Genomic DNA, 13,625 nt, shown 5'->3' on the forward strand with positions numbered 1-13,625 from the left:
TTTCACAGCATCATTAAATGTTGAGCTCCGTTGTGGTTGCACATCAGGGGCGATCAGCCTCATCCTCTATTCTACCAGGAAATCAATTGGGATGCATTCGGTGGCATTTACTTCTCCCTCCTTACTACAGCAGATAAAATATTTGTTTTAGGAAATGTAAGCCAGGAATTTATTAATGCAGCTTGCTGATCAATGGAGACTTCTGTAAACCACTGCATGCAAAAAAAAAAAAAAAGGAACATTGAATGTAACAAACATTCTCCTTTTGAGTGATAGGTGTCATTTCTGTGGAAACATACCCTGACGCAGAGCAAAATGGAGTTTAGCAGCATTTGTTTTTGTTTTTTAGTACAGAAGAAATTTGCACTGATTAAAACACCTTTGACTCTGCATTGCATGAGAATTTTTAAATACACACCGGGCCATAAATACCCCGAATATCACAGACAAACCAGTCAAACCAGATAGTTAAAATATAAAATTGAGTAGAGAAAACAGTGTGGTTTAAAAGATTGGGTTAGGTTTGAATCCACCTCTGTTACAATAGACTCTGGGTTTTCCTCAAAAGGGTTGTTGTAGGGGGAAATTATTTGGTTCCTGTGTAGAAATGTGATGAAAATGAATAAACGAAGTGCAAAATGCCAATTTAATCTTTAAAAAAACAACAACAACAGAGGAAGCCAACTCTTCCAAAACTCTGAAAATAGCCTTCATCAACCTTGAGGCTTATTTTCACATCAAAACCTTTGTTGGCTACTTTTGGAATGGAAACTTTGTTCTCCAAATATAATGAAATATTTCTCTCTCTCTCTCTCTCTCTCTCTCTCTCTCTCTCTCTCTCTCTCTCTCTCTCTCTCTCTCTCTCTCTCTCTCTCCCTCCCTCCCTCCCTCCCTCCCTCCCTCCCCTCCCTCCCTCCATCAGCACTCAAGTGTTAGAACTGAGTTAGAATCGTCCTTCGGCTTCCTTCCTTTATCAATTTAAAATAATAATATTTATACTGACCTTGGTTTCCCAGAGGAAATGTTTTTGTGATGGATTTTGTGGAAGCTAATCTTTTAAAAGCACCTCTTAAAGTGTCTGTTTGTGATGGATAGAGTAACATTCTCCTTTGCAAATATAGTGACTGAATCCACACAAGTTAAGTCCAAATTACAATGAATGTTAACAACTAGTGCACCGTGTAAGCGTAACATAAGAGTTCCTTGCTTGCAGTATAAAGCCCTGGTGTATTTTGTGACTGCCACAAGTATGTATTGTTGGAACTACTAGAGGAGTGAAGAACTAAACCAAAAGCTCTTAAGCTGAAATAAAATTATCCAAAGAAAATGCTATTTTGGCTCAGGGACATCAGCAGTTCTTGATGACCAGTAGGTAGGAGAACCATAGGATTCGGATGGTCAGCTCAAGCCTGTAGCAGAGGTGGTATTCAGCAGGTTCTGACCAGTTCTGGAGAACCGGTAGTGGAAATTTTGAGTAGTTTGGAGAACCGGCAAATGCCACCTCTGACTGGCCCCTCCCCCATCTCTTCTCCGCCTCCCATTGAGTCCCAGCTGATTGGCTGGGTCTTCTTTGGTTGCCCTGCACAGGAGAACGGAGCTGGAAAGCAGGGTAGTGCGGAGGCGAGGAAATGGGATTTTGCAGTAACCTTCCCCCAGGAGTGGGTAGGGAATAGAGATTTTACAGCATCCTTCCCCTGCCATGTCCACCAAGCTACACCCACCAAGCTATGCCCACAGAACTGGTGGTAAAAAAAATTGGCCTGTAGGTCTTCAGAACTGAGATATTTTTCCCCCAACATCATGACTTATTGAATAGTTCAACAGTGGGGGAAACTCTTGGCAATCTTGGGCTATGCAGCTTTGCGGGGGGAGGGGCAGTCTAATACTTTATGCTACTAAGCCCTGCAGTGAGACTGCAAAGAAGAAATAATTTGATCAACTTCTTCCTTCTTCCAGTATTAAAAACCCAGTTCTGGGAACTGGAACTTATAGAGCACGTAGTGTTCTTACCTTAGAACTGATTCCTTATCTTTTACTTTTTAGTTCTTGGAAAACATTTGTTTTACTGGGTGTGAAGCAAAAGAACCCATTTTTGTGGGGGTGGAATCTAACCTTGGTGTTGGATTTAAAAGAACCTGGGTGTACAAAGTTTATGGAGTTCCTTTGGTTTCTCTCCTAAGAACGAAATATGTATAATCGTAAAGGAAGAAGCAAAAATCAAGAATTTCAACGTTCTTTGAATCCCAGGTTGAGTCAACTTTCAGTCATTTCATATCATCGTTTGCTGAAGTTAATCAAATCCCAGATTGCAGATGGAACAAAGGTCAAGTTGGCTGCTCGGAAAAATGCAGCAGTTAATAAATATTAGAGAGACAAGCTTTCAAAAAAAAAGTCTTTAAAAGTAAAGTCACTTTTGAACCGAATTTAACTCCTGCAGACTCCCAAGACAGGATTCCATGCGGTGTTCTTAGCAAATATCCAAGTGGTTCCGTTCATTTTTAGAATGTTTTTTTAAATTAAAGTTTGTTATAAGATAAAATACAAACAGAAACAAAAGTCAGGAAAGATAAGAAAGGTGCAAAGACAAAGAGAGAGAGAGAGAGGGGAAGGAAGGAAGGAAGGAAGGAAGGAAGAGAAGGAAGGAAGGAAGGAAGGAAGAGAGAGAGAGAGAGAGAGAGAAAGAGAGAAAGAAAGAAAGAAAGAAAGAAAGAAAGAAAGAAAGAAAGAAAGAAAGAAAGAAAGAAAGAAAGAGAAAGAAAGAAAGAAAGAAAGAAAGAAAGAAAGAAAGAAAGAAAGAAAGAAAGAAAGAAAGAAAGAAAGAAAGAAAGAAAGTAAGTCTGATTTTTGTCAATGAAGTAAAATGCAAAATTTACATTTACATTTCTAACTATTTCAAACCATTTCTGGAACAATGAAGTCAATCTAGTCATCAAAACCTAAAATCAATGCTTTATTATTATTTTAGTTTCAAGCACCAGGTTAAGAAACGATTTCCAAGTCAGGAAAAAAATAGATTCTTCACTTTTGATTGATTGATTGATTGATTTCTATCTTCACAAATAACAAAAGTGGTGAACATATTTAACATACTTTCCTTTTCCCAAAGAGAAAAGATTGGCCCAAAATCAAACAATTCTGTTTTCATGTCTAATGCTGGACTAGAACTTCCTGGCCCAAAGTCTAGCCTGGTTTCATGGCTAAGGTTGGTTTCATGGCTAAGGTGGAACTAGAACTTCCAGTCTCCTGGTGATTGCCCAGAGTCACACAATCTGCTTTCATACCTAAAGTGGGACCAGAATTCCCCATCTCCTAGTGATTGGCCCCAAAATCACACAATCTGCTTTCATGCCTAAAGCTGGATTAGAACTCACCATCTCCTGGTGATTGGCCCAAAGTCACCCAGCTGGGTTTCATGGCTAAGGTGGGACTAGAATTCCCCGTCTCCTAGTGATTGTCCCTAGTGATTGTCCCCAAAATCACACAATCTGCTTTCATGCCTAAAGCTGGATTAGAACTCACCATCTCCTGGTGATTGGTCCAAAGTCATCCAGCCAGCTTTTATGCCTAAGGTGGAACTAGAACTCGCCATCTCCTGGTGATTGAGCCAAAGTCACCCAGCTAACTTTAATCCCTAAGGCAGGACTAGAATTTACTGTCTCCTGCTTTCTATCCTGGTGCCTCTTGACCAAACTGGCTCCTAGTAGAGGTGATCTACTAAGATATATATTTTCAATTCTCCCTCTTCCCCAGAGCTCTTCTCTTCTCCAGCTGTCTCTTATCTAAGTACCAGGCAAATCTGATCATGCTCAGCTTCAGAAAGTATGTCAGTGCCTCCAGATATAGAGAATCTCTGTCCATCTCTCTCAACCCTGGAGCATTTATGTTCTTTGAGAACATGGCCAAGACATGCCTGCTCTGAGATTTTCTGCTTAAGGCCGCTTACTAAGGGCCTGATCTTCCAAGACCCGGAGAGAAATTTTGGGACACATATTAAGTGTTGCTTAAAGGAGATGAACTCGACGCTGGTGGAAAATGGCTTTCGTAGAATTGGAGTTTTAAGACGGGAGACATGCATGTAGAAACATGACCAGGATACTGTGTGATTGTTGGTGTGTGACTCACGTAGAGCTGCTCTCAAATACATTGCTTCACTTGGTAGAGTCAAAGTTCTATTTGCATGGTTCTTGGAGTCTGTTTTAACTTTTAAAGTGACTTGATTGTGCAAATAGAAGCTTTTGTCTTCAGAGTTTCAGTCGAACAATTTTCAGTGTACTTTAAATGCAGGACAATATTTTTCAACCTTAGGAACTTTAAGATGCGTTGACTTCACCTTGAGAAGATCTAAGTGGACTTAAGCATAAGAAGACTTTAAATTTTCATCTCAAATTTCATCTTTAAAATTTCATTTTAAGGAAACCCTTGTCTAGGAGCTCCTTACATTAACGTTTTAGAATTGAGGGTAGTATTTTATGGCACAGATCAATGCTTTCATTCCTTGGCTGGGCTGTGCTTAGTTATTGTGCTACAGGGTTTCCTGCCTAAACAGGGGGTTCCGCTAGAAGACCTCCAAGGTCCCCTCCAACTCTATTCTATTCTATTGGCCCATGATAAATGAATTTGCAGATGACACTGCAACTTGAAATGTGAAATTTTGATTCTCTATAACTAAAACATGTTACATAATTGACTTACGTTGATTTGTTCCTAACAAATTCTTTTAATGTGGTTTATTTACTGTTGCACATAAAATAGCTAATGGCAGCCTGGATATATTTAATAACACATTTATGCGTTTAACATCTTGCATACAACTGATTGTTGAAATGCAACCTTTTGGGGAGAAATTATCCCCAAAGAGGTGCCTTTAAAGTTGTTCGTAATGTGACTTTTTATTCATTTATTAGGTTCCCTGATTGTGCTGCTCTGTTGGATTTACTTACTAGCAAAAATAGGATTGTAGCTTTAAAACACAACCAGGTTTACTCTAACTCATAGCTCCTCCTTCTCGAAGGGGTGTTTGTTTAAATTGAATGCCTTCCAGCGTAGAATAATCTGATTTTTTAGAAAGTTTTGGCTCTTGGTGGGGTCAATAAATCCATTTTAGATCTTCGCATTCTTGTTTCTTCTCTTCCCCTGTGAAAAGTATTTGGCTGTCTTGTGAGAAATGGAATTTTCTTTAACCCCAGATGTGGTATTGAGAACTTGGCCAAAGTTGGTAAGTTTGTTTGGGGCGATTTTCTTCGGTCTCGTTCTGCATTTCGCTTCAGCGGGGTCTGGAATAGGGCAAAGATTTAAATTTTTATAAGCCGTCCAGACTCGCCTATGTGCAAGTTGAACAGCTAAATAAATTTGTTGATATAAATAATTTTTAAAAATCTATCTCTCATTGTTTACACTCAAAGGAAATTTCCAGGCAAACAAACGCAAGTAGCAGCTAAACCAGAATGACTGCTTAAAGCATTCCCCCCCCCCCCCCACTTGAGCAAAAGGGAACTTTTAAAAAGAATTGCAAATGAGTTACTTGCTTTAAAAATATGGTTTTTTTCCCTCCTTTTAATGAGAGACTAATTGAAATGTCGGCATTAGTTAGGCAATCTTTTAAATTCAATTTCCTTTCTATTCATTCTGTTAAATTGGTTTCCTTTTCAATATGTTGGATGGGTTTAATAATTATTTGGGAATGAACCACTTGGAATAAGTTACTTTTTTGTTCTTATTAAGAGTCATCTTGAGTCCTGAGTTCTGCCTGTAACAATAGATCTTTATATTATGCAAACGTGCTGTCAGTAAATTAGACTTTCCTTGAGGTTCAAAGTGTACTCTTAGTATGAAAAATACGTTTTCTGTGTTGTTTCCCCGTCAATTTTTATTTTTAAGAATTAATTTAATGCAAAAAAGGATGGTTTTTTTCTTCAGATAATATTTTCAAGAGTTAAAATAAATATGCTGGGTGTGTAAACATGCATAGGAGAAAGTCATGTGTTCATTTCATTGTCTATTTTAATTAGAAGAGATTAGCTTCTTCCAAGGGATGTTTTTCAAACAAAAATGTCCTTTTTTTCCTAAATAACTTATTCCCCACCCCTTCTACCCCCTCAAGTAACTTAGTTACAGATCTATGGGAATGATTTCAGTTTGCCTTGTTTTTAATTTTGGACTTTCGTTTACAATCACACACTACAGTATGGAGTTAAAGGCAGAGGTATTTTGAAAATTCATATTTCTCTATTCCAAATGATTGAGATGGCTCAACACCCAATGCCCAGATTAGCAGAGATAAAAAACTCCAGACAAACAAACAAGCGGTAAACCATACATTAATCTTCACCCCTTGCCAAAACTGTCAGGGCAGGTTACTATATATAAACAATAAGCAAACCTCAACTCGAACTGATGTTGTCACCTAGCTGGGTAACGAGATGTCCGAGCTCAGAGAGCACCACAAACAACTATTCCTATGAAGTCTGTTCCAATAACTTGCTTCGGTAAATTCAGATTAAGTATTGAAAAAGCTTTCAGCCTGAAAATATTGAAAGTAGTAAGAACCAAAGGACAACTTTGTCCCGATTTAAAAAGCCACTGCTTTCAAAAGAAAAGAAAGGACAAACTGAATTCTGAATTTTTGCTGATCTTTAAAATAGCCATGCTGGGTTGGAAATTATTTTTCTTTGTCAGGATATATTTTTTTGCAACTTGCTCTTTAGCAATCTCCCTCTGAGAAGGAAGCTTATTAAAAGCCTCATTGGCTCAATATATATACCAAGCTGATTTGTATGTGTTACAAATTTGAATTAAACTGAACTCAGCACAAATGTGTCCCTGTATCTTTTAATTTAAAACAAAAACAAAAACAGTTTCCTACGGTCATTTCCAGTTTGTTTTTTTTCTCTCATGCTGGATGCTGGAATTCCACAGCCAACTGCCAGTCCTGGGCTGGCTGGTTGTCATGGGAACGCCTCCCCAGGAATAGCATCTCTCCACCTTGGCTGCTGCTGGACCAGCTTTGTGGGCTCTGAGTGCCCCAGAGCAAAGGTTCCCCCATTGCTGTTCTAGAACCTTCCATGGAGCCCAAACCACCAGAAGTGGTGGGCGCTGAGATCAAAGTCATTGAGATTGTTTTTAACAAGCATTGTTTCTGTTTTGTATTGTATGTAAGCCGCCTTGCCATCTTTGGAACGGTTGAAAGGCGGACGACAATAATTAGGGTGGGATAGATGAATTAAATGGCGTGTGAATCGGTACAAGGGGATGGGTTGATGCACTGGCCAATGGGGGGGACTTGGTACTCCTAACGTAAGATGGGCTATGTAGTTCCCTTGGGTGTTTCAGACTGTGGTTTTGTCTGCTCTGGTCAGGCTGTTGTGGCTTATGGGAACTGGAGCCCAAAATTTGGGGGCTACTTATTAAACGGAGGAAGGGAAATATCTGATCTCATATTATATTTGTGTCATATTAGTCAGCGATCACCTTCATAATCTTAACTGTAATTCTGATAGAGACTTTGGAATATAATAAGTCAGAGATGGAATTGATGTGTTTTAGTAAACCAATGTTTGCTTCTCTGGGTTTACTGGCAGTCACAAATGCCTGAATTCAGACCTCACGCTGAGCCTTAAATCATGGCTTAAATTGTGTTAGATACAGTTAGCAAACTACACATAAACCAAGCAGACTACGGTTTGGCTTAGTAAGTAGCCCAGATCCTACCAGCATCAGGTGCAGCCCATTGATTTGAAGCTTAGCTTTGAACAAACTGTGATTAAAGCAAGCCAAGGGTGATTAAAGCAAGCCAAGGGTGTGTGAATCCAAGTTTGGAGTTCAAAAAGTTTGTCGCCCTCGATTTTATGGTGTTTGGGCATCCAACATCCTGGTGGGTGGATGGAGAGATAGATGATAGGGAGGGAGGGGGGAGGGAGGGAGGGAAGGAAGGAAGGAAGGAAGGAAGGAAGGAAGGAAGGAAGGAAGGAAGGAAGGAAGGAAGGAAGGAAGGAAAAATAGAAAGAAAAAGAAAGGTAAAGAAAGAAAAGTGAAAGAAAAGGATAGATGGATACACTAAAATACAGTTTCTATTCTAGAGATGAAAATTGGCAATCTGGAAATCTGTGTGAGTGTGTGTGTGTGTGTTTGTGTGTTTCCATCCCACATGGAAATATCTTGGAAGGCTCTTCAAAGAATTTAATATTCACACAGTTTTTTTAAAAAGACGGGTTGGAAGGAACAAGAATGTCCACTGACAGAACCATGAGGAAATCTGACCTCGCCTCACACAAAATGTCCAGGGTTTTGTGTTGACATACATCTTCCTGTTCAGGATGCCCTGGAGAGCTGTTGGCGCGATGGCTTTCCTTCCACCTTCCCGGCAACCCCGCTATAATTTTATCACTTCCACGAATCCTTCCCTCACCAAAGCCAAAAGAGGAAGGGCATATTCTTAGACTTTTTTTTTTAACGGTTCCAAACAGCTTTTTCCAGAGAAGCATTTGAGAGTGTATGCTTAAGTCACAAAAATATTCTGGAGCTTTAGCCAATCTGAAACCAGAGAGACTATCTAGGTCATAGGAGAGAAGGGAGAGAAAAAAACTTTACTGCAAAGTTTCTGCCTTTTTATCTGAGTCCTTTTCCGTTTTCCATTACGAACTGGATAAAGATGGAGTATGAATCAACAACAGTAGGTCTCTCTCTCTCTCTCTCTCTCTCTCTCTCTCTCTCTCTCTCTCTCTCTCTCCCTCTCTCCCCTTCCCTCCCTCCTTTCCTGGCACTTTAAAACCTAAACCTACCACGTGGAAACTTTTCCGCAACTAGGAAAGTTTGAATCTCTGAAACCAAATGTGATTCTGGGGCAATTTTTGAGCTGTACAGCTTCAAACCCACATGCCTTCTCTACAACATGCCTTGATGGCTATGTGTTAGGGCATGTTGCAGAAGAAAATTGGTTTGTTTGTTTTTTTGTTGTGGAACATCTCCTGTTCAAAATGGGTTTGGCACTGAGGAACTTCTGCAGAACTTAACTAGAGATGCCTCCAGAATGGTTAGAAAGCTTCTGGGGGAGAAGGTGCTTGCGTATAATGCTGGGGAAGATGGTTTTGGTGAAGATGCTTCTGATGTACAGCAAATATTGTCATGAGATTGGAGTCTGTTATGTTGGTGGTAGAGTTGGGTCTTCTGGGCAGCCTTGTTGGGATTCAGGCAGGCTTCTGGGGGGATTTCGATTTGATCTAGAAAAGTCCAGAATTGTCCATTTGTTCTTTCGGGTCTGCTGTGGGGTGGTATTATGATAATTAAGATGGATGTTCTCTGGATCTTTAAATCCGAGTTCTTCAGAAATTGGTAGTTTATCAAATGAACTGTTGTCCTTTCACTTCTGACCAGCATTCCTGTTCATGCTGGAAGTCATAACTAAACCAGTTATGCCATCCGGTTGAATAACACTTGTCGGTTCCCATGTTTATGTTGTTTTCTTGACAACAATGTGGTAGTGGGTTGCCTTTGCTTCCAGATTGTTCTTTTGAATTTCCATCTAGCATCTAAACAGGAGGGACAAGAGATGAATAGGGCCATCTTTTCCCACCGGATGTTTTCCAGATCAGCGAAATGCATACATAATTCAGTTTTCAGAGATTGGGGAATTCTACTGACCTCTTTCATTTTGTTACCTCTGCAGTTTGGAAGCTCTGTGTGGGAATGTTTTTATTTTTGTGTTTTGTATTTTCAAAACATTTACTGTGCTAATTCTTTGTTTGATGTTGTTCTTTGCTGCCCTGTGGATTCCAGTTGGATGGAAAGGCAGGATACACATTTCTTTTTTTAAAACAGAAAAAAAGAAAAAAAAATGGGTGGGATGGCTCGGTTAGAACTGAAAACGGGAGAGAAACACCGCCAATTTTTGGCACAAGGTTTTCTGCTGTTGAGGAAAACCTGTAATTACTACCTATCGCACAAATGTTGCAACAGGAAAACTGCATAATAACAAAGACCAAAATCATCCAATGCCTAGAAATTCTAGACACTGCTTTAAAAGAATGAAAATAATTCAGAATTAGTGCTGTTTGGGAGGGAGAGGAGCTTCTGCTGGATATCTCAAGATTGGAGAGGCTGCTTTTCCTCAGATGTGCGAACGGTTGGACATTTTCCCAGAAATCAATGTGAACGGCATGCTCAACAGCTGCTGCTTAAACCAGATGCTTCCAATGTGGTGTTCTGTCAGTGCATTGATGTGGCTGTCCATTCTTGGCTTACACATCTTAGCTGACAAATGTGGGATTTGTTCCCTCTGCACAATATGACAGCACCAATTGGAGAAAGCTGCCTGTCAACTCGTAAAGCATGCCTGTTTCTGAGTTGCCATAAGGAGAGGGTGGGGGAAACCGGAAACACATTCCATGCTTATCTTATAAAGATTGTAGCCTAGGCTATCAGATCTTCTGCCCCTGAAAATCCTTCATTGGAGAGTGTGATTGATGACACCCAGCCTGTGAACAAGCTTTGTTGGAGAATCTGATGTATAACACCCCCAAAGGGGAGGGGGGAAACGGGGTCACAGGTGACCATAAATCACATGTGTTAGAGTTGGTTTCAAGTGGGATAATACTGACATGTTGCTCCTAATAAATCTTTTGGATTCTTTTGAAGCTTGGCTCGAGGGTCATGATTTAATTAGGGCATTGCCAGAAATCACTGCCTTTATTAATTGGTAAGGAACTTTCACGCATAAATCTGCACTTGTGGAAGATCCAATTCGAAGAACATTAACACACACAAACATATGGATCATTGCCAACTTCATTGGGTCTTTTTTCTTGTTTTTTAGTTCGCTGGGGAAGAAAAGCGATTTGGGACTCGGACTATAGTGGTTGGCCACCACTTGGTACCTCATATTGAAGCTTATGTGCCCCAAAAGTTCTGCTCCAATCAAATTGTCTCCTCCAAGGTATGGATTGATGGAACTTGATTGGTTGGATCCTTCTGCGCCATGGCCAGCTCGAGGGTGATCCATGCAATGCCTCCTTATATTAAGATTAGAAAGTCCTTCCACAACAGGTTGCCTTCCAGGGTTTCCCAGGTTATAGCCCATGCTGGTTGGGAATGATGGAAGCTGTAGTCTGACTTAAGATATGGGGATGGTCCTCAGATCTTCACACTTGTTGGTTTTGCAATTCCAGTATCAAAGAGTTTAGAGCAGGGATGTCCAACCTTGGCAACTTTAAGATTTGTGGACTTCAACTCCCAGAATTCTCCAGCCAGCTAAGCTAATTCTGAGAGTTGAAGTCCACAAGTCTTAAAGTTGCCAAGGTTGGACACCCCTGGTTTAGAGCAAGGTTGTCCAACTTCGGCAACTTTTAAAACTTGTAGACCTCAACTCATGCAGCCTTAGCCAACTATTCCTCAGCATGGCTGGCTGAGGACTTCTGGGAGCTGAAGTCCACATGTCTTAGGGTTGCCAAGATTGGACACCCCTGGTTTAGAGTCTCAACTTGATTAGTGAACCTAACCCTATTGTTTTCTGATTTTAATTCCAAACAGTACAAAATCTGGGGTCGCATAATACGCTAAAATGTGGCTTAGTTAGCACAAGCTAGAGAATAACTCGTACAATTAATAAATATCTCCCCTTTCTACTTATTTGAATGGTTGAGACCAAGCCAGCTGCATTCAAACAATAGGTTGGCCTCCAAACAGCCAGATTAAATTTTGGCTGAACCCAGCTGTAGAACTGAGACAGTATCCAGACTTCCCAAAAGTCTGCAAAGTTTTCCGATTTAGAAAAGGACCAGCTTGGACAATCTTGTCTTCCACAGTTAGTAGAAACCTGCTTTTTGCAATCTTTTTTTAGGCTAGTTTTCAGTGTAACTGCTGACTTTTAATTTTATTTCAGGAAAGGTCAACTCTATATATGTATGTGTATTTGTATATATGTGTATTTGTATTTATGTCCATTTGTGTGTTTAATAAACATTGGGTTAGTTAATTTTCTTCCAAGCTTTATACCCTGAGGTATTTTATTGAGTTACTTTTCCATTTTAATGCGGCACTTCCATAGAATTGTCTTTTTTGAGGAAGCTGAGGTTAAAAATCTATAAACAAATCAAATAGTTCACCCCATCACACTTCCTGATTTTCTTTTGGGCCAAAAATTTTGCAGCATGTTAAATTCATATTAAATATTAAATTTAGAGCATATACATTCATTAAGGTTTGCATTCCTACTTTTTACTTTTTCAAAGTCATTTTGAAAATGGTATTTTTTCCCTGGTGGGCTGGTAATAGTCTAAATTAACAGAATTCGTAGGGTTGATGGATACATTCTCAAAGAAATCAAGAATGCTTTTAAAAAAATTTGTTTAAAAAAACCCCCCACACATCTGGAGCTCAGCAATTCCAGAAGAGTTCTGTAAAATCTGCCCTTTTGTGGTATTAAGATGTAATCCCATCTTGTTTCTGCCTTGCAGTATACAGTCTGGAATTTTCTTCCCAAGAATCTGTTTGAACAGTTCCGAAGAATTGCCAATTTCTACTTTCTTGTCATTTTCCTTGTCCAGGTAAGACTACTTTAAAAGAAGGAGAGCACCAACAGATATGGTTTGGGTTGCTTTTCTTCTTCTTCTTCTTCTTATTATTATTATTTTAAAAAACAGTGACCTTTATTTTTTGTCCTCAGTTCTGGGTTTAGATTCTGTTAACAGAGTTGGAAGAGACCTTGTAGGTCATCTAGTCCAGGGGTCTCCAACCATGGCAACTTTAAGATTTGTGGACTTCAACTCCCAGAATTCAAGCTGGCTGAGGAATTCTGGGAGTTGAAGTCCACAGTCTTAAAATTGCCAAGGTTGGAGACCTCTGATCTGGTCCAAACCCCTGCCCAAGCAGGCGACCTGACACCATTTCTCTTCTCGCTGCACCCCAAAGAAATAGAGTTTCTGCTATTTCCTTATAGGTTGCCATGGTATCACCTGGCGTCTTCCCCGATGCCTGGAAGGCTTTGAAACAAGTGAAGGAATCTTACATAACTTGAGATAAATCAAGTTCTGGGTGTGGATTTCTCATGTTTTCCATGACAGGTAGCTTAATCTAGAATGTATTAACCTGTGGTAGAAACCATGCCAGAAGAGACGCGTGGCTATTTGCATAATCTTTCCGTCAATGATTTGATTTTGATCAACCCTCTGGCATAATTGTGTTGGGGCAGGCCGGGTGCTTTTAGGGCAAATCGTTAAGAAATGGTGTTCCCACATGAAAATTTGGGGCCAAAAAGGGATCTTTTGACTCTTAAATGATCTGGGATGGATGCTTCCCAAGATGCCTTCAACTGGCAGATTCTTCAGCAAAATCACTCTGGAAGACCATCACAAATTCCTGATGGTCTTCCAACAAGCAAATAAGAACACATTATATAACAGTGGTCACCAACCGGTGGTCTGGGGACCACTGGTGGTCCACAGAGAAATGTCCCCCCCAAAGCACCCCCCAAAGCAATTAATCCAGGCTGGGCGGGGACACAAGGCTGCACCGCCCACATGGCCCACCCACCCGCTGGCCCCCACCCTTCAGCCAAGCGCAAACCTTACCTTGACTAGAGCCACACGAGTTAGAACTGGAAGGTAAGACCAACGGCGGGGAGGGAAATCCGCCCT

General features: G+C 40.3%; 1 protein-coding gene across 6 annotated transcripts in view; it reads left to right on the forward strand.

Annotated features, from left to right (window-relative positions):
- The window catches only part of ATP11C (ATPase phospholipid transporting 11C (ATP11C blood group)), a 66,044-nt gene that overhangs the window by 12,904 nt on the left and 39,515 nt on the right, over positions 1-13,625 (forward strand). For 4 of the 6 annotated variants that reach the window (XR_015750672.1, XM_087971906.1, XM_087971904.1 and 1 more), the window contains exons 1-3: positions 5,017-5,215; positions 10,808-10,927; positions 12,447-12,536. Coding sequence is in view for 5 of the 6 variants with exons in the window: in XM_087971906.1 (XP_087828032.1) it covers positions 5,165-5,215; positions 10,808-10,927; positions 12,447-12,536 (261 nt within the window). In the remaining variant the exon portion in view is untranslated. Of the gene's footprint in view, positions 1-5,016; positions 5,216-10,807; positions 10,928-12,446; positions 12,537-13,625 lie in introns of those variants that run through there. The other 2 variants (XM_087971909.1, XM_087971905.1) reach the window with 1 other exon arrangement.

Source organism: Notechis scutatus, chromosome 10 (assembly GCF_049901735.1).
Source record: "Notechis scutatus isolate UNSWTSFEM ecotype Mainland chromosome 10, rNotScu1.2, whole genome shotgun sequence".
Classification (NCBI taxonomy): domain Eukaryota; kingdom Metazoa; phylum Chordata; class Lepidosauria; order Squamata; family Elapidae; genus Notechis; species Notechis scutatus.